At 46.6% G+C, this 20,931-nt stretch overlaps 1 protein-coding gene across 1 annotated transcript in view; it reads left to right on the top strand.

Moving 5' to 3' along the window:
* The first annotated feature begins 294 nt into the window (after positions 1 to 294).
* Positions 295 to 20,931, top strand: part of TTC9 (tetratricopeptide repeat domain 9) — a 35,268-nt gene continuing 14,631 nt past the window's right edge. The window contains exon 1 of the mRNA XM_040226172.1: positions 295 to 900. Within this exon, the coding sequence (XP_040082106.1) occupies positions 492 to 900 (409 nt within the window). The 5' untranslated portion in view covers positions 295 to 491. The remainder of the gene's footprint in view (positions 901 to 20,931) is intronic.

The raw sequence follows: 20,931 nt of genomic DNA, 5'->3' as shown, positions 1-20,931 counted from the left end.
CACAGACACACACACACACACCCTCCCCCATGCGTCTCTTTCAGACTAGGCGCGCCTCCGAGGGCTGGATTGAATGGGAAAGAAAGGGCTCGTCTTTGTCATTAATCCTCCCCTCCTTCAGGCGAGCCAAGCTTCTTCCGGGTCAGCGACAATCCCCGCCAAGCCCCTCGGGCCCCCGACCCCCGGCACCGCTAGCCCCGGAGCGCGCAGGGGCCAGGTCGCCGCCGACCGCAGGTTGCGGGAGGGGAGGAGGGCGAGGCGGAGGGCGGGCGGCGCGGGAGTGGGGGAGGGAGGGCGGAGGGAAGGAGGAGAAGGCAATCCGAGGAGGAGGAGGAGGAGAGAGCAGCCTCCCGCAGCTGGCGAGGAGAATGGGAGTGCGGGACGACGGACCGCCGCGGGGTGTCACGGCCGCGGCCGAGCTCTCCAGGCGCGGGGCCGGCGCCCGCCGCGTTTAAAGCCGGGAGGGCGCGGCGGCGCCGGGCGGCGGCCGAATGGAGAGGAAGGGCTCGGCGGCCGGAGCCAAGGGGAACCCGAGTCCGCCCGCGGCCGGTGAGGCGCAGCGGCCCCAGCCGCCGCTGTGCGTCCCGGGCGGCGGCGGCGGAGGGACCCCGGCGCGGGGCCAGGCTGGGGCGGCGGCCGAGCCCGCCGAGTTCATCCGGCGCGCGCACGAGTTCAAGAGCCAAGGGGCGCAGTGCTACAAGGATAAGAAATTCCGCGAAGCCATCGGCAAATACCACCGAGCGTTGCTGGAGCTGAAGGGGCTGCTGCCGGCCGCCGGGGAACGGGAACGGGACTCGCGCGGGGCCTCCCCGGCCGGGGCTCCCAACCCCGGCCGCCTCTCGGAGGAGCAGAGCAAGACGGTGGAAGCCATCGAGATCGACTGCTACAACAGCCTGGCAGGTGAGCTGCACCGCGCCGCGCCGCGCCGCGCCGCGCTCCCGGCCCCTCCTTCCTCTGCCCTCCCGGGCTCCAGCCCGGAGCTGGTCCCTATTCTCCGGCCCGGGTCCTCCCGTCACCGCGCCGCGCCCCGCACTCCCTCGCGGGGACCGTGCCGCTCCAGGAAGGAGAACCCAGGAGGGCGGGCGCTTTGGGAAAAGTGTGACTTTTAGGATTAAACCTTTTGAAACTCGTGGTCATCCCGCATTCCTCCCCCGCATCCTCGTAAATCTCGCCTATAAATAGCTGGACGGACAGATGGGGACCCAGCCGGCCTGGCGGCGACTGCTGCTACTACTGCTCACCAGTGGACTCGGGTCCAAATGCGGGAAGCGGCACCCAGGGTGGGCCACCCGCATCCACTGCATGCCCAGTGGCTGCTGGCCTCGGGGATCTTTGGCACCAGAGCTGGCCCTCACCTTCCCCCCAGCTGACCGCATCTCTGAGTCAAGTCCTTGCCCGAGTCCCTTTGGCCTCAGTGGCAAAGGGCAGTTTGCTACGATGCTTTCAGCATCTCAAGCAAAATGGATTCCAAAATGCACTTTCTTCTCTCCGAGCTCTGCTGGGGCCTCGGTTGCCAGGTGAAGAGAGCAATCTCAAAGGGAAACTAGTTCAAGGTTGGGCTTGAGCTGTGCTACATTCTCGCCCCGCCCCACCTCCACCCCCCCGTGTAGCACTGGTTCTCACACCACCTCGCTGGTAGGCTTTGAGGAAAAGGGAGTCCTTTTATTGGGATAAGAAATTTCCAAGTACACTTTGGAGATTAAGGTCAAAGTCAGGCATTTTAAAAAATTAACTTCGGCACAGGAAATTTTAGTCTCTAAAAACAGAGGAGTCTGGGTCATTCCAGGGCCTTCCTGAGAGAAGGTGGAAGAGGTTGGCAGAGGCCTTATATTCGAAAAGCACTCTTTGGTCTTCTCCCACCCCATCTGGTGGGATTTGGGAATGACCCACCTCCTCTGATCAAATTAAAGGCCATCACTCCTGGTCCCTAACCCTTGAAGTTGCCCAAACTCTTTCGCTCTGGACAGTTGGAGCAGAGTTAGGCGAGGAGAATGGGTGTGGCTGTGGATGGTGGATTTGTCTGGAGGCCAGACAGTTGGGGAATGAAAACTATATGTGGATAATTGTGCTCTAAGTGTCCGTCAGCTCTGTTCCCTTGGATGTCTCTAGTGCCTGCCTACCTCTGCTTCCATAAAGCATATCCTGTGTCATCTTTAATCAGGCAGAGCCAGGCACTCTGTAATTTGTTAAGTAGTTTACAAATGTAAAGGATTAATAATAATAGTAGTAGTAGCAACGGTGGGGATGGTGCTGCTGATAGCAGTCCTACGGGTAACTGCAGCAGGTAAAGTAGTAGTAATATGGCATAGATGTATTTCAGTCAATCACAAGGCACATTGTTATTCTCTTCCTTTTCCCGCAAGTCTCTGGCATATTCACTACTGCCTGATGAATGTAAAGGGCAGAGTGGCCATGGGTGGAGAGATCACTAATGCAGTGATTTCAGAGTGGCAGTAGAGTCTTCTATTTAGTATTTTCTATGGGCATTCTAGGGGTGCCCCTCACCCCATGCTATTGGCTGCCAGCCTATGGTTAGCACAGCCTACCTTCTACCCGCGGAGTGGTTACATTTCCATGGTGAAACCGAAGCTGTGTCTGCCTTGGTCAGGCCAGCCCGGTGGGTGGGGCTAAGATCTGGACAGTTCCTCCACTTCCACGCCCACCCCCACCCCCCCTCAACACACACTCTGGAAAACTTTAGTGGTGAGAGAATGGAAAGTAGCAACGGCATGTTTCCCCCTCTGCTGCTTGTTCCAGTGCTCACCACTTATTAATATTCATAATTCATGGATTGCAAAAGTAATGCGTGCCTATCAACTGTATTTTCTTTTAGAAAATGCAAAATTACCTATGGTCACAGCAACCTAAAGAAATCCATTGTGATATATTTCCTTCCTCTATCTTTTTCTTTACTTAAATGTAAACTGTTTACAAAGTGAAGGACCTCCTGCATCCTGTTTTTATGCCCAGTCACTATTGTATCTATCAGAGCATTTTTTTACATTTCACTAAAATCTTTTTGTGAAGATTATTTTCAAGGGCAACCTAAAACTTTTAAATATGTGTTTACAATGATCATTTGATGGAAAGAGGAAGAAATATGGTCCCTATTTTGTTGTTAAGACCAGAGCAATGCAGTGTGGCCTGTAAGATAATCTTTCCCCCTGTGCCTGATTGAAGGGAAGAGATAGCAACTGCAAGTTTGTTCTGGCAAAAAGGCAACTGGCCCTTCTATCCAGGCTGCAGTGCTGGCTAAGCAACCCAGTGGGCTCCAGGTAGGAACAGTCTGAAGATGTGAGTCCTCTCAAGAATCTGTCCTTCTACACAGCTGTGCATAGAAGAAGAGCTTTGGGGTTTAGAAGCAACATGGACTAGCTCAGAAATACCTGGAGGATTAGACCATGTTGCTAAGGGCATCTCAGCACCAAACAGAAACTGTTGTGAGGCTCCTGGAGGAAATCTAGGTTCCGGTGGTCCTTGCACTCTGCATGGAAGGCCCCAAGAGAACAGCAAGTGGGCAGTTAGAATCTGCTAAGAGATATTCACCTAAAAATCCATTTAGATGACTTGAAGTGACCATTTGAAGGGTATGCAGGCAATCTGCAAGGTGCCTGTGGCTGTGGTCTGTTCTGGCTTCGAGTTTCTTTCTGATTAGTAGGGATCTGGCCAGTGGTGCAAGACTTCTCGATTTGATTGTGCATGTCTTATTCTCTAAGAAATTCAAGGGGAAAGATAGGCAGCATCTTCTTCCTTCAGAATTTCTAATGATTTTGATACAATGATTAGAAAAGATATTCTGACCTGCCAGGGGAGATGTAGACATGTAATTCTTACCAAGGCTATAAAAGAGGCATATACTGGCCAATTGATTGGCCAGAGGCATATACTGGCCAATTGATCGACTCCCATTGACCTCGAACAAGACACAGGGCTCCCCTGGGGCCTTGGAATGGTCTGTGCAAAACCTCTTGAAGGACAGAGCCTTTTGCTTTACATCTGTTCCTGTGGGATTGTGAGGGCCCCAGCTGGGATGTGATCAAAAGGTTGTAATGCATGACTTTGTGGGTATTTTCAAATGATGTTCAAGACTTAGATGCCCACAGTGGAGATGAGTGCTGACAGGCTATGGCGTTGAATCTGAAGGCTAGATGAGAGTCAGCTTAGGCCCCTATTCCTGTCACACCCTGTGACTTTGTATAAGTCCCTACCACATTATTTTATGTCCATCTTCCTATCCATTTAGAGCTATGCTTGGGAGGGGTTTTATTTGTTTTACCAAAGGGGCCAGTAATTTCTATTGAATTAAAAGTCCCAGGAGAGGGGAATGACATGGCCTAAATAAGTCACACCTGAAAAAGGCCTAGATGAAAGTCAGTTTTATCACGATTTGTTTTATCTTCAAGCCATAGAACCGGAGCCAGCAACATAAATTGTGGGGCCCAATGGAAAATGAAAATGTAGGCTCCTTCTTCAAAAAGCAGGAGAAAATTGTCCTTAAAGGTCTTAAAGGTCAAAGGTTTTCCCCTTTCGTGATCTCTCTCTCTCGACATGGTATCTTTATCTGCTATTTAATGTCATTATGAGAAAATTATAATTTTAAAGGATTGGCATGAATTAATCATTCATCTTTATAGTGTGCAGTGCCAGTTTTAAGTGGAAATATAAGAGCACTTAACTGGTATGTGAAATCACGTAAGTTCCACAATTCACATTTTGCAGTTGGTACATGCATATGTAGTTTATTCCTACTGGAACTGTGGAAATGCTGACAAAATGAACTCAACTGCTTTTATTTCACTTTTTATATGCATACTTTTTTTGTGCACTCTTTACCAATCTTGCCTTTCTGATGAGTAAGGAAAGGAAAGGGAGCTATTCCTTACTCCCACCCAAATCTTTCCTTCTCTGTCATCATTTTCAGCCTAAGTGGTTGGCTAGCACAGGGAAGTAACTTAAGCAAGAAAGGATATGCTGGGGTTTTAGGTTATTTGTGTTTCTTAGAACACTGTTGCTTCCTTTCTGCATTTGAAGCAATTTCTGGGTTGGGCTGTCAGTGTATGTGCTGACTTAGTTATAGACCAAGCACCCTTACCATATGCTTGCTGAACTCCCCTTCATCGTGGAACCACTGTATGCTTCTGGGGCATGTGAATGCTAGGTACCACATGGGGTTGCAGAGAGTGTTTGTGCCTCTCTTCTGACCATGTTTGTGCTCCATTATCCCACTGGGTTTCACTTACAAAAGAAAGAAAGTGAAGGTGCTCAGTCATGTCCAACTCTTTGCCACCCCATGGACTATAGCCTACCAGGCTTCTCCGTCCATGGGATTTTCCAGGCAAGAGTACCGGCATGGGTTGCCATTTCCTTCTCCAGGGGATCTCCCCGACCTGGGGATCAAACCCAGGTCTCTGGCATTACAGGCAGATACTTTACCCTCTGAGATACCAGGGAAGCCTTCCAAAACATAGTTTCAAAGATAAAATAAGAATTTCAAGAAGTCAACAGCAGAGCATTAAATCAAATACAAGGACCTTCTGAACATGGGTCTTATGTGACTGTACCCTTGAAGCCACCCCGCAATGGGACACCAGTAGATGACTGAGCGCATGCATCTAAGGTAGACAAAGTTAGATACAGACTCTGAGGCAGATTCTAAGACAAAAGGTACCTGACAGAAATTGGTGTGTGAACCAAAGGACTGAGCATGAAGATGGATAAATTACAAATGCAAGAATCAGTTGTTAAAAGAAGAGGTCAAGAGCTAGAGACAAGCAGTAACCTGGTAACCAGAAGATGAGTTGTTGGGATAAGAACTGGCAAAGGAAGGGGAAAGAAGAGAGAGGTTTCATGTTAAGATGCTCTGCCAAGATCTTGCCATCTGGATGGGAGAGCTTGACCCGCCAAGCCATTGTTGACCTGAGGCTGGTCCTTGGGCAGCCCCTTGACCAATAAATCTTAAGCCTGTAAACATGGCTTTGAAGATCATCTTCCAAGAAAGAATATGAGAATTTAAACTTGTAGAATGCTTTCAAGAAAAGAATAGGCCAAATGTAGACTTCAGGCTGAGTTTCTAAAGTAGATTCTGAAGTTCCTTAGTTTACCTACAAAAGTAGTGAGTTGGATGGCTCATAGCCAGCAACTCTCTAGGACATCTTGAAGTAAGAGTGCCTACAGCCAAAACGCAGGGGAGTGCCCCGTCCAAGTCACAGGGAGTTGCTGCAGGGTGGGCAGGAAGGCCAGGATGTGGGGCAGCCAGAAACTGCCCCCAGAGCTTCACAGGTTGGGAGTGACCCGCGAGATGGAAACTTCTCTCCTGCCAGCTGTTTCCTTTCATCACCAGGTTGTACCTCCTGCATACAACTATGATGAAAACCCAGTGTTTCACCCCCAACCAGCAGTTTCCTAATTTCCAGATATTTGGCTTTGGGAAATCAGATGTCCATGCTGGGACCAGATTGTCACTAAGACGATACTGCGGTCCATTCCCAATCACATAGCAGCAGCCACAGCTCTAGCATGGACAACGTACCAGATATTTAAAAAGCCAAAGCTAAGGGAATTCCCTGGCTGTCCAGCGGTTAGTATGTGGTGCTTTCACCGCCAGGGACCAACGTTCCATCCCTGGTTGGGAAAGTAAGATTCTGCAAGCCACACGATATGAGATGTTTGTGTCAGCAGGGAAGGTACTTAAAAAAAAAAAAAGGCCAAAGATAATACTACATAAGATTAAAAGTGTTTATGGGCTTCCCATGTGGTGCTAGTGGTAAAAAAATACGTCTGCCAAAGCAGGAGACAAAAGAGATATGGGTTTGACCCCTGTGTCAGGAGGATCCCCTGGAGGAGGGCATGGCAACTCACTCCAGTATTCTTGTCTGGAGAATCCCGTGGACAGAGAAGCTCTGGCAGACTACAGACCATATGGTTGCAAAGAGTGGGACATGACTGATGCCACTTAGCAGGCACATACTGTCTTCCTCATGGATTTCATATGGCCTTGAAATAATTATTAGCAGGGTAAAGCTCATTATCTTCCTTTTATGCATACATAACACATTTTCATATCAGCAATAAAATGATTCCATGTCTGGTAGGACTCAAAACCAACAGTTCCCAAATTTTATAATAAACTATACAGAAAAATTATAATATATATATATATATGTATCACTTTGTTATACACCTGAAACTAACACAACGTTTGTAAATCAACTATACTTCAATTAAAAAAAAAAAAAAAAGGAAGCCGAATGTGATGTGTAGTGCCAAGGAGAGTTGATTTGAATCAGAAGAGTCCTGGGTTGAAATGTATCCAAGTGGACCTTCTCTTCTTGTTCAGCCAAAAGGAGTTTAAAACAGCATTCAAATTACAGACAACATTACACAGAGGAAGACTGTGGAGCAAAGGTTTCCCTTCCACAGTGTGTCTGTGTGTAAAAAATGAAAGTGCTAAGGAAGTGCTAACTAGCTAGCTTGAGTGTTATGTAAAATCAGAATTATGATTTCGGATTTGGATATGACCCTTACAGTGGTGTGTGAATTTCCTTGTCAACATCACCACCTTGTCATCAACAAGAGCTTAGACGCTTCCAAAAATAGGGATACTCACCACTACCTAAAGTGACTTATTTAGCAACCACCACCACAAAACAACAGCTACAATGATAATAACAGTCACAACAATGGCAATAAAGACTACCGTAATGGGCCCAGTTTCTGGCATCCAGTAGATTTTCCATGAATGTGTTTGAAAAGAATGAAAATGCTTTTCCCAGCATTTGTCTCATTAAGGATCCAAGAAATTCAATCATTTCATTAATATTAATTGAGCAACTAATAGGCGCTAGACACTGGGCTTGAGAGCTGGGTACACAGACAAGGTCACTGCCTTTCATGAACTTACATATATACCTATATAACTTTGTGAGACAGAAAATCCAAGCTCAGAACAGTTAAGTCCCTTGCCCATGGTCACATACTAGTATATGGCAAACTGGAATTTCTCATCTGCCAGGTCTCTAATTTGAAAGCCTATAATTCTAAACACTCACCCCACACCCTCCATCTTTAGAAGTTTCTTTCTTAGGTACAAAAATTTGCCTTCTTGAAATTTCTATCAATCCATTCATATTCTGTCTACCTTTTGAAGCAACACAGAATACATCTCATCAGTGTAACAAGGAAAAGCCTTGACATTTTTAGGGCAACTTACTTGCCCATCCTCCAGTTTTGTCTTCTGTAAGTTATTCCTTTTTTTTTTATTATTACCATGATGTGCCTTGTCTGTTTAGGATTCCCATGTCATGACCATCCTGGGTGGTTAAGGGGAAAGTGTCCTATACTCTATACCAGGTTCTATGTCACTAGGAAGGAGACTTGAATGTATATGGACAGAGAGGAATAAGAATCTGATGAGTCACAATTTCTAATGAACCCCTCTATCCAGAGTGTGTGAATTCTAGTTGAGGTCTTAAGAAATTTAAGTGGATCTGTTAAAAAGTAGGAATTCATTTCAGCCATTACTTTTTCAGTGATCAGTTTTGTGGATACAATGAGGGAAATGACCCACTAGAAGAGGAACGTCTGGACTTGTCCAGATGCATTACTGCAGACCTGGTCAGTTTTAATGTCATGAGAGTAATGATCCCATCATTTAAAAATATGTTCCAGTTTAGGTGCTAAATGAGATTGGACACAATATTATTCTGTGTGGCATGGAACATTTGCTCTCCTAACATCCTCTAAAGTAGTATTTATTTTTAAGTTTGTGTTTTTGTGCCTGACTGATAAGTTCTAACTTTGGGAGCCAAAACCTCGTGTCCCAAGAAACGAAAACAACCCCTCCCCCAAACCCAGCAGTAAGCAGGCCAGTTGGCCCTGTGTCTAGTGGGACGGGAACTGAAGGAGGCTCCTGTGACAGCTGGTGGCACAGTCACTACATACATGAACTTAATCTGGTCACAAGACCTCTAGTCTTGAGTTTCCTCACTTGCTAAATGGGTATAATCATGCCAGCTTAACTCACAGGGTAAGGGTGAGAAGCAAGATGACAATGTATGAATGTACTTTATAAAGTATTGAAGTATAAGTTAGCCTTTGAAGTGAATGGGGGTGTTTAGGAGAAAGACAAAAGAATAGAAAAAAGAAAAGTGGGGGGCTTCCTTGGTGGCTTGGTGGTGGAGGGCCCACCTGCTAATATGGGAGACACGGGTTCGACCCCTGGTCTGGGACGATCCCACGTGCCGCGGAGCAGCTGGGCTCCATGCACCACAGCTCTTGAGCCTGTGCTCGAGAGCCTGGGAGCCACAGCGAATGAGCCCGTGTGCCACAACTGCTAAAGCTCAAGTGCCCTAGAACCCATGCTGTGGGCCAAGAGAAGCCTCCACCACAGTGAGAAACCTGTGCACCACAAATGGAGAGCATCCCTGCCCTCTGCAACTAGAGAAAAGCCACGCAGGAATGAGGACCCCCGTACAGTCAAAAATAAATAAATAAAATTATTTTTTAAAAAAAGAAGTGGGGGGAATACCATGGTGGTCCACTGTCTAAGACTCCAATCTCCGAATGCCAGGGGACCCAGGTTTGATCCCTGGTCAGGGAACCGGATCCCACATGCCACAGTGAAGACTTGGTGCAGCCAAGTAAATAATAGATAGAAATAAAATAAAAAGAAATAAGAAACGGGAAGTGCCCAGTGAAGGAAATTCCCACTAATTCTAACTATTTGAAAAGGGATCCTTGAATGGTATCCCTAGTAGATACTAGGGAAATCTCTTGATGCATGGTTTCTACATTCAGTAGCTATCCCATTTTGTTTCAAACACACACACTCAAACGATCCCCCAAATGCAGGTCATCCACAAAAAGAAAAGCACTTGCTAAGAAAACAAAAGTGTTTCTGATGAGAAGAATGTGACGGCCGTTCTTTGCAAGCCAAGTTCCCCCACTTGTCTTCAGACGTCCCCATCGAGAACACAGCAGAAGTGTGACTTGATGGAGTGATACAGACAGTAAGTTCTGTCTCTCACTGGTCAGCTGCCTGGAATCAAAGGATCTTGCCTCAAGTTTTCTGATATCCGAGGGTTGGAGTCCAGAATCTCGGAGGTCCTTTCTAGCTCTGCAAAGAATAATTCTCCATTCTTTCTGAACTGGGTGGCCATTACCCCGAATTGGAGAGATCTGTGTGGATGGATAGGAACCAGTCTCCAAAATCTATCATTATGTGAAAAAGCAGGGGTTTCCCTGGTGGTCTAGTGGTTAGGAATCCATCTGCCAATGATCCCTGGCCCGAGATGATTCCACATCCCACGGAGCTACTGAGCCCATACACAGAACTGCTGAGCCCAGCTGCTGCAGCTGTTGCAGCCTGCACGCCGGGCCTCTGCTCTGTCACCAGAGAAGCCACCGCAAAGAGCAGCCAATGCACCGCAACCAGAGAAGAGCCCCACTCACCACAACTAGCGAAAGCCTGTATGCGGCAACAGAGACCCAGCTCAGCCAAAAATAAATAAATAAAAACCGTTTTTGGAAAAAAGGCAGAATGCAGAACAGTGTTTAAAAAGTATAAACTAGCATCAGCATATACACTAGTACAGTATTTGCTTTCAAGAAGATTATCTGAAATTATGCAAGTGAAGCTGTTCATTTGAATACAGAACTGGACATTTTTCCTTTTCTTTTTGATGATTACGACTTCATTGTTTTTAGAGCAATTAAAGGTTTATAGACCTGGAGAAGGGAATGGCAACCCACTCCAGGATTCTTGCCTGGAGAATCCCATGGACAGAAGAGCTTGACGGGCTGCAGTCCATGGGGTCGCAAAGAGACGGACAGGACTGAGCGACTAAGCCTAAAGATTTATAGCAAAACTGAGGGTAAGGAATGGAGATTTCTCGTATACTGCCTGCTCCCATACATGCCTAGTCTGCCCTGGAGTGGTACGTTTGTTACAGATGATGAATCTGTATTGACCCAGCACGATCACCAAAAGTCCATGGTTTACTTCGAGGTTCTCTCTCCTGTTGTACATTCTGTGGATTTAGACAAATGTATGATGACATGTCCCTGTCATTGTGGTACCATACAGAGTGCTTTCCCTGCCCTTAACATCCTCTGTGTGCTTCCTCTTCGTCTGTTAACCTACTCCAACCCCTGGCAACCACTGATCTTTTTACTGTCTCCATCGTTTGCTTTTTCCAGAATGTCCTATAGTTGGAATCACACAGTGTGTAGCCTTTTCAGTCTAATTTCTTTCACTTAGTCATATGCATTTAAGGTTCCTCTGTGTTCCTTTTTTAACTTTCTCTTCTAAATTTTTCTATAGTGTATGACTTTTCTAAGTATATGCATTATTATTTTTATTTTTAATGAAAAACGGTGACAGGATTATCTGTGTGGAAAGATTATGCATAGTTTTGCTTCTTTTATTTTCCCCCTAAAAAAGCCCACCTTATACACATAATTCTTAATGCTGTTCTGCATATTACCTGAGTCTTGTCTAATCACGTCAGAATGTGACGCCTAAGATGTCAAGCAAAATTATCCCAAGCCCCAAACTTTCTCTTATTATCCCATCTTATGACTTATCCTTTCTGCAGTGCCCACCACCCCAAAGCACACACAGGGCTAGGTCCTGGCAGCATGGTACCCCCACAGCAGGGGGATGGATGCCCTTCTGTGCTCAGTAGCACATGAGTGATGGTGTGAATCAGCTGGTGAGATAGGGAAGAAAGTTGAGTCAGAGCTTGTGGTACAGACTGGTCCTGAGCATTTGTGATGTACCTCTGGTGTGGAGGAAGGGACCGTATCGGGGGTCCATGACCAAGATTCTTTTCGGCCCCTGAGTCTAGGAAATCCTGCCCCGTCAGTAGCTCAGACACAGCACCCGGAAGGAAGCTCACTCACTCATCAGATCTTTATTGGATGCTTGCCATGGCTGTTCAGAGCCCAAATCTCACACCCACTGTGTTCTCTTCAAAACATGGCACGGGGTTGTGGGAGCAGGGTTCTCATCTAGACTCTGCCGCTCTCACTTGCACTGGGATTTTGGAAAGGTCACATCACTCTGAGCCTCAGTTTCCTCATATGTAAACAGCAAGGTGTTGGGTTAGATGCCCTCCAAGTCCCCCTTCAGAAGTGTTGAGCCGTCTAGGATTTTGAAAACTGTCTAGTGTCCCCACCCCACCCCCACCCTCTTCTAGCCTCTCTCTCTTCTGGAAGCAAGCAGATTTAGAAAGGAAACAGGAAACAAGCTCCCTTTTGTTCTAGTTTACTGATACGTGCTGACAAATAGGCATGAAAGATCTCAACCAAGATTTCCAAGGTAACCTTGCAAATCTGAAGGTAAACCAAAATAAAGGAACCCACAGTCTCGCAGAGTGAGAGTCAGCCAGAGGGTGTCCGAGAGGAACGAGAGTGAGGTCGGAAGCCTCTGTAAAATATTACCTGGGCGCTGGAATCTAAAGTGATGACACCAGATATTACGTATTGCTGCTAGATCTTCTCAGATTATTCCAAAATTCAGACTTTGATTCTTAGCAGGCCGTCATTCACCCTAGGAAATCTGGCAAAACTAGCTACATTAGACCAGGAAGTTCTGATGGAGCCCGTAAAAGGCTTTTAAGAAGTGAGCTGGCAGTGGCGGGGCCAAGTGTTTCAGGGAACAGTTGCTAGCTAAGCTGTAGCATCTCAGAGAGTTGCTACCCTTGGCTTAAGACTGGAGAGCCCTGAGGAGTCTCAGCCAGGTCCTGAGCACATCTGGACCAGGATGTGATTCTGGGCCTATTGCTTGTGCAGAGTCAGAGCTTAGCTCCTTTCTCAAATGGACCTGAACCTCAGGTTGCAGATGCCACCTGGTCATTGGAACTTGTGTCTCTGACACCTCCAGGGAGAGAAAGGCTCTTGCCCTGTGTGTGCCAGTGAAAATGGGGTGGGGGCGGTGAAGCGAGGAAGCAGAGAAGCACAGAGGAACAGGCAGGCAGCAGACTTAGACCCCAGAAAACCTAAGGGCAAGGAGGCCTAATGGAAAGGAACTTTACTTAGCATAAGAGGGTCTGGCTTTGACCCCTGACTTCCCATCTACTCCTCCATTAACCTTGGTACAGTCCCAATCTTGACAAGCTTCTGTTTCCATTATAGCATGGGAGCAATAATATGCACCAGATCGGACTGTGATGATTGAAATTTAAAGGATACATGCATGCCTACTACAGTGCCTAGCACATAACTGATGCTTAATAGATGATGGCTATGTATAAATCTAGTTTCCCTGGTGGCTCAGGCAGTAAAGCGTCTGCCTACAACGCGGGAAACCGGGGTTCAATCCTTGGGTTGGGAAGATCTCCTCAGAAGGAAATGGCAACCACTCCAGTACTCTTGCCTGGAAAATCCCACGGATGAAGGAGCGTGGTAGGCTACAGTCCATGGGGTTACAAAGAGTCTGACATGACTGAGTGACTTCACTTTCGCTTTCATGTGTAAATCTAATTCCTACTCCAGTAAGTGCTATGGCAGGAAAGTGTGCAAGAGGGGAGGACAAAGGACGCAGCAAAGAAGACTGCGGGAATATGGGAAGCAAGTGAGCAAAAGAGGGATCAGGGCAAGTCTCAGCTCTTAAGTGTCTGCAGGGCAGAGGAGGTGAGCAAGATGTGAACCGACAGCCTTTGGTGTGGGTGTTTCCTACCTGGGCCCTCGAGGCTGGGTGAGCAATAATCCACCAGGCTTCCTCTGAAAGGCAGCTGGTCTCCTGCAGGACCAAGGGCCATGGGACCCCTAAGGTTTGTGCCTGCTTCCATTTTCTCAGGGTGTAAGTCAAGCCATTGACTTGTAACATTTAGAAACTGCTGGGTTCTAGGCAGACATGTCTCTGGCCTGAGATTGTACAGGCGAATAAGCCTCAGATAGATGGTGTCTGTTCTCCACCCCTTTCCATCCTCCGCCCCAGGATGCTCTGACCCGTTCTTTGAACTGAACTAGCAGAGAAAGAACCTTGGACTCTCACAAGTCAGACCAGTTCAGAGTCTGAGAGCAGAAAACAAGGATGTGCCAGGAAGAGAAGATTCATGCTGTGATCTGCTGGGTTCCCTGGGGAGCTTCGCAAGCAAGAAAGCGGGATTGACTGACGGGCTGGGGAGAGGAGGCTGTGGAGGAAGTCAAGGCCCCTGGGAGAGGGAGAGGGTGCTAAGCCAGCAGCCTCATGCCCACTCTGCCTGTTCCCTGGTGCCATGTGCTGGAGCCAGCTTACTGAGCTGCCTTCCACTGTCTGATGAGGAAAGCCCCTGGGCTTGATCAGGGGTCCTGGGAATAAAAGCCCTCACAGGTGTGTTTCTTGGCATGCGTGCTAAGTTGCTTCAGCCATGTCTGACTCTTTGTGACCCCATGGACTATAGCCTGCCAGGCTTCTCTGTCCTTGGGATTCTCCAGGCAAGAATACTGGAGAGGGTTGCCATGCCCTCGTCCAGGGGACCTTCCCGACCCAGGGATCAAACCCACATCTCTTAAGTCTTCTGCATTGCAGGTAGGTTCTTTACCACTAGCGCCTCCTGGGAAGCCCTGTTTCTTGGAGCCTCCCTTTAATCCCAGCTTACAGGCCCTCCTCTGCCATGATGCCTCGGGTCCTCTTATGATCCTGGGTCTCTCCAGATGGACACTTCTCGAACAGGCAGTGCTTTCTGCTCAGGAAACCCTTCAGCAGCCTTCACTGTGTCTCTCCTCCCAGGGTCTTCCCCTGCTCTCTTTGAAGACATAATGGGCAGAGGTTATTTCTTAAAAAAAATAAAAGCACAGTTGATGAGGGTATTCTAAAAAAAGATCATTTCTCCCCTAAGAGGAACTCTGAAGCCTGTTAGTACAAATTCTTCCCCCTGATACACATGCACACATTTATTTATTTATTTTTTCACAAGATTTGGGTTGTACTTGGTTGTGCAACGTTTGGGTTGCACAAATGTTAACAAGTTTTTCCACCAATGTTTTCCACTAAAAACATTTTTCAGTGTCATTATCTCTTTTTCTACAGCATGATTTTCATGTCCATGTCATGTTCTTATACCAATGTCCCCATTATTTATTTAACCACTCTCCTATGGGTGGATCCATAAGTTATTTCCAACACTTTGCTAATATGCACAGTGCTGCCACAGAGAAGCCTCAGAAGTGTTCTTTCTGCTACATGTGTGCCTATTAACTAACTTATCCCCAAACATATCTGGTGCCATGGAAGAATGGTGGGAGAGATGATCAGAACCGGAGAGGTGTTTTTTTAAGTCTAAAAAGAGTACAGGATGGCATTTTGGCTTCTGAGATTCTTTTCCCCCATCCTGATTCAGAATTCCTGCCTATGGGCATGACATGGGTACTTGGTCAGAGCTGACAAGATAAAGATAACCTCAGGTAATGGGTTTCTTCTGAATCTATCTGGGTATATACCCATCATCACATTCCAAATGACCGAACTGGTTCTTTCAGAGTCCACTTCTAACCCAACAGGGTGCGAATGAAGGCAAACAATAATCTGGCCTAACTTCTTCCTCCTGCTCACTCCTCTCTGCGTATATACCACAATGAAGTCATGTAAGAGGTGGGGGCTGGGGATGGGATAACTCGTAAGTAAGGTGCTGTAGCACGCAAGTCTACTTCCTTCATGAACAGGAGCACGTGACAGGCAACAGAAGGCTGAACTGACCTCAGACTTTGACATTACAACTCTTGAGCAGATTCCAATATCTATCACAGGGGTTCCCGACCTCCTCTAATGCCTGATGACCTGAGGTGGAGCTGATGTAATCATAATAGAAATAAAGTGCACAATAAATGTAATGCATTTGAATCATCCCGAAACCATCCCCCCGCCATCCTCCCCCCCACACACCCCCCCACGAAGTCCAAGGAAAAATTGTCTTCCGTGAATCTGGTCCCTGCTGCCAAAAAGGTTGGGGACCTTAAAGGACTGTTAACATAAGCCTTTAGCTTATAAGATTTTAGAGTGGCTTTTCACCTTCGTTCTGCTTGCCATTTTGTAAGCCAAGTACTGGTCAACAAGGGTATAAAGAATACAAGGGTATAAGAATGTAAACTCCCTGAAGATATCGATATCTTTTGAATATCTCCATTTCTTTATGAAGCCCTGGCACAGCCTGTGGTGAATGAGTTCTCATAAAATAAGTTTACGAAGAGTCTGTACCCAGGATTGTACAGTGATCGTGAGAGGCATGCAGCAGCCCTTGAACACTGGGGGCATCCATCTGAAGAATACAAAGGGCAGGGAAAAAAGGGCAACTTGGGAATGGTGAAAAGAAGAGACCTCCAAAAATAATGTTGCTAAAACAAAATGAAAGAAATACTTGGCAGTGTTTATTTGAATCCAGGGCAAGCATGTGCTAGAACTGGAAAAATACAAGATCAGAAATTAATATGAATGGAATCCTAGGAGATTTATCCCATGAGATAAAGCTAAACGACTCGCGGTTGTGACAGCAGCGTCAGCAGTAGTGGGGGAACTCTACCTAGGTGCCAGGGGGGCAATTATGGTGTGAATGAAGATACTGCCACCTGAAGGGTCCTGGCTCCCTGAGTCAGCCAGCTTCCCATCATCATAGGTTCTTAGTGCCTTAGACTTGGAAAAGACCTTTGGGGATCTGTGAGTCTAGGTCTCTTTACCCACCAGAGCCAATGTGGACTTGGGCTTAGACAATCCTGGCTCTTTTTCTAAAAACCAAATGGCCCTAGCAAATCACTTAGCTTCTTTCAGCCTCAGCTCTTAGATGCAAGACACAAAAGACCTGTTTTCCCAGAGTCACTGTCAAGGTCAGGTGAGTCCTGAAACACTATACCAATGTTTGGAATTGCTACTTACTGAGAATACAATGTATGTAAACCAGTATGATTTAGTCTTTCTGTGTGGGGGTTTAAAGATGCCCTACACATGCTTGTCTGGAAGGCAAAGAAGATATGTGTCAAAATAACTACAGTGATGGGCATGAGCTGAGTCTCTGGCTGTAAAAAGTGGTTTCATTCTTTGGAAAATGAAAGGGTCCACTTGTTGATCATACCTGTAGATCTGGCTTCATTAGAAAAAGACCTCCCTACATGTTCTGTCAACTTGCACTTTGGGGCTTCCCTGGGAGCTCAGTTGGTAAAGGATCTGCCTGCAATGCAGGAGACCCCATTTCAATTCCTGGGCAAGGAAGATCCCCTGGAGAAGGGATAGGCTACCCACTCCCATATTCATGGGCCTCCCAGGTGGCTCAGACGGTAAAGAATCCAAGTGCAATGCGGGAGACCTGGGTTCAGTCCCTGGGTTGGCAAGATCCCCTGGAAGAGGGCATGGCAACCCACTCCAGTATTCTTGCCTGGAGAATCCCGGTGGACAGAGGAGCCTGGTGGGCTACAGTCCATGTGGTCGCAAAGAGTCAGACACGACTGCACGACGAAGCACAGAGCACACATGTTCTGTGAAATTGTTACCCTTAGGCAGGGGTGTGCTGTAATTTATAATTCACAGGCTTTAGAAAAATAGTTATTTCTCAGCAAGTTTGAAAAGAGGGAAATTACCTGATCTTGATAAAAAGCATCTACCGAAGAAACTAAAGCTAACATCATACTAAATGGTGAGAGACTTGGTGCTGTCTGTGACTCTTTGTAGCATCACTCATAATAACCCAATCCTGGAAATGACTTCAACAGATGAACAGTTTAACAAAGTCTGGCACACTCATACCGTTGAATACTACTCAGCAATGAAAAGGCGTGAACTATCAATACTTGGCAACAGCTTGGATGCATCTCAAGGGGGGTTATGCTGAGTGAATCAAAGCTAATTTCCAACAGCTTCATACTATATGATTCCGTTTATATAACACCTTGAAATGACAAAATTTAGAAACGGAGATCAGATTGCTGGTTGTCAGGGGTGAAAAAGGAGGTGGGCATACAGGAGGGACTCTTGATGAAACTGTTCCGTAACAACTTTTGGGGATAAACAGAGGAAACTATGTTTGTGATAAATGGCATAGAACTAACATATACACACAGTGTGTGCCAGTCAGCCCTAAAGGAAATCAACCCTGAATATTCATTGGAAGAACTGTTGCTGAAGCTGAAGCTGCAGGACTTTGGCCACCTGATGCAAAGAGCTGACTTATTAGAGAATACCCCGATGGCTGGGAAAGCTTGATGGCAAAAGGAGAAAGGGGAGGCAGAGGATGAGATGGTCAGATACCATCACTGACTCAATGGACATGAGTTGGAATAATTCCAGGAGATAGTGGACAGAGGAGCCTGGTACGCTACAGTCCATGGGGTTGCAGAGTCAGACCTGACTTAGTGACTGAGAAACAACAAGGTTGGAATATCTGTATAAGATCTGAGGATTGTATCAGTGTCAACATGATAGTCAATATATTATGCTGTGGTTTTATTAAGATATTATCATTGGGGAAACTGGGTGAGCGGTGTGAGGGATCTCTGTATTATTTCTTACAAACTGTATGTGAATTTAAAACTATCTCAATAAAAATTTGAATTAAAAAAATAGTATCACTGGGGTTACTCTTGCCAGTGGCAGCTAAGATAGATGTTGTTTCAGGAAGAAACCAGAGACGTGTCACATCGACCCTATTAGTATCACAGTCGACTCTCAATGGAACCGGAGATGCAGGTGGTTTTAGGACATAAAAGGGAGACGCCTTGGTGGAAACTCTGCACTTGGTTTTGTTTGTTTTTGTCTTTGAATGCAGAGAAACAAGAGGACTAGAGGGTCCTGGAGAGTTACATAGGAAGCTTCCAAATGATATGCGTACAGATAAAGTACGCAAATAAAATGAACACAGTCTCCATCAGGGTTCCACAGGTTCCACCTGACAAGAAGCAGAACTCAAGCCTCAAAGCTGCCTAATGAAGGAACTGAATTAAAATTCATTATAGGCAGTTGAACATTCTAGGAGAGCACTGTGGGTAATGCTTAAAAGCATGGTCTTAGGTGATGGTGGCTTAGAATCAATCCCAGCCCTGACATGTATTTAGCTTTGTGACCTTTGGCAAGTGACTGAACGTCCTTGGGCCTCAGTTTCCCCATCTGGAAAATGGACAAAATACTAGAACCTACCTCACAGGGTGCTGTCAAGATTAAACAAGTTAATGCTCAGAATACTGCCTGACCCATTCATGCTTGATCAAGGTTACCTGCTCTTACTCTTATTACCCTTTCTAGGAAGATAGATGAATACCATCTCCTGGTGCAGGGCTGGATTCTCCAGCCCTGCTCATCATGAAGCATGTCAGCCTTCTCCCTGTTTCTTCATTTCCTTGACCTGGGCTTCTGTTCACCAGTAAGAAGTCTGTAATCACCAACAAGAAAATAACCCTTAATGTCATATGTTGACTAAGAACAACTGTTTGCTTACATGTGCACTGAACTGAACTGAAGGTCTTCTGGGACCTGTTTGCCCTTGGGGTAATCCTGGGGCTCCCAGTAGCTATTCTGGACTCCCGTGGTTTAACAATGGATGTTCCTTAGGAAACATACATTGAAAATGCTAGAATGTAAAGCACTAGCTCAGGTGAGGTGGCCCACCTGCAGGTGCCCACAGAGGATTTATTAAACCTGTGGATTACAAGGACTTCCCTGGTGGTCCAGTGGTTGAGATGCCGCACTTTCAACACATGGGGCACAGGTTCAATCCCTCCATGGGGAACTAAGATCCCACATCGGTGCAAGGTGGCCAAAAAACCAAAAAAAAACCAAAAACACCAGAATTAAAAAAAAAAAAAAAAAAAACAAAGCGAAAAACTGGATTACAGGTTCTTCCCTAGACCTTTAGAAGCTGCATTGCTGGACATGGGGCCTGAGAATCTCCATGTTAACTAATGATGATTAGTTAGCATGGATGATTTAATGAGAAACACTCGTCAGATGTCTGGCACTTGAGAAACCCTGACTTTTCTCATCCTGCACACAAGCCTTCAAAGTAGTGCGCGTGCATGTGTGTGTGTTTGTGTGTGCCTATGTGCTTGCATGCTCAGTTACTTCAGTCCGACTCTTTGTGATCCTATGGACTGTAGCCCGCCAGGCTCCTCTGTCCATGGGATTCTCCAGACAGGAATACTGAAGTGGATTGCCGTGGCCTCCTCCAAGGGATCTTCCCAATCCAGGGATTGAAGCCATGCCCCTTATGTCCCCTGCACTGGCAGACAGGTTCTTTACCACTAGTGCCACGCGGGAGGCCCCCCTTCAAAGTAGACAGCAGCTGTAATTAGCTTTGTGCTGTGCGTGCTTAGTCACTCTGTCGTGTCCGACTCTTTGTGACCCTATGGACTGTAGCCCACCAGGCTCCTCTGCCCATGGGAATTCTCCAGGCAAGAATACTGGAGTGGGTTGCCATGCCCTCCTCCAGGGGATCTTCCCAACCCCAGGAATCGAAACTAGGTCTCCCACATTAAAAGGTGGATTCTTTACTGCTTGATCTTTATTTTTACTCAATTCAAAACCGAATCTCTGAGAGGCGAGCTCTTTTAACCCAAGGACACCGGGTGAGTGCCAGTGGTGGGGACATTGTCTTGAATCAGCTAACTCAGAGGCACCAAAACTGGCCAGCCACTTCTCTACTAAAAATATTTCCCTCCTCCCTCAAAGGCCATCTCATGCTCTGTAGAGTCAGGAACCAGACCTGTTCATTTTTCTGCCACATCTGGCTTTCAGAGCTCCTTGCTTTCCCAAATTGTTAAGACTCCAGAGGAGCCCAGCAACTTCGGGTCTGTCTGCTACACCATCCCTAAAGCTATCAGTGAAATACAGACGGTGGTTTCCAATCATCCGCTTGTGATGAGAGAAGGGCTGAGAGTAGGCAGGAGGCAGGATTCCTGTCTGGAGTTTAAGGGTGTAGATGAGTGGAGGAGGGAGCGTACAACCAACTGTGGATTCAGAGGCTATCTAATCTA

This window comes from Oryx dammah, unplaced genomic scaffold, assembly GCF_014754425.2.
Source record: "Oryx dammah isolate SB20612 unplaced genomic scaffold, SCBI_Odam_1.1 HiC_scaffold_26, whole genome shotgun sequence".
NCBI classification, from domain to species: domain Eukaryota; kingdom Metazoa; phylum Chordata; class Mammalia; order Artiodactyla; family Bovidae; genus Oryx; species Oryx dammah.
Note: the sequence above shows the minus strand (reverse complement) of the source record. Positions and strands in the feature narration are given on the sequence as shown.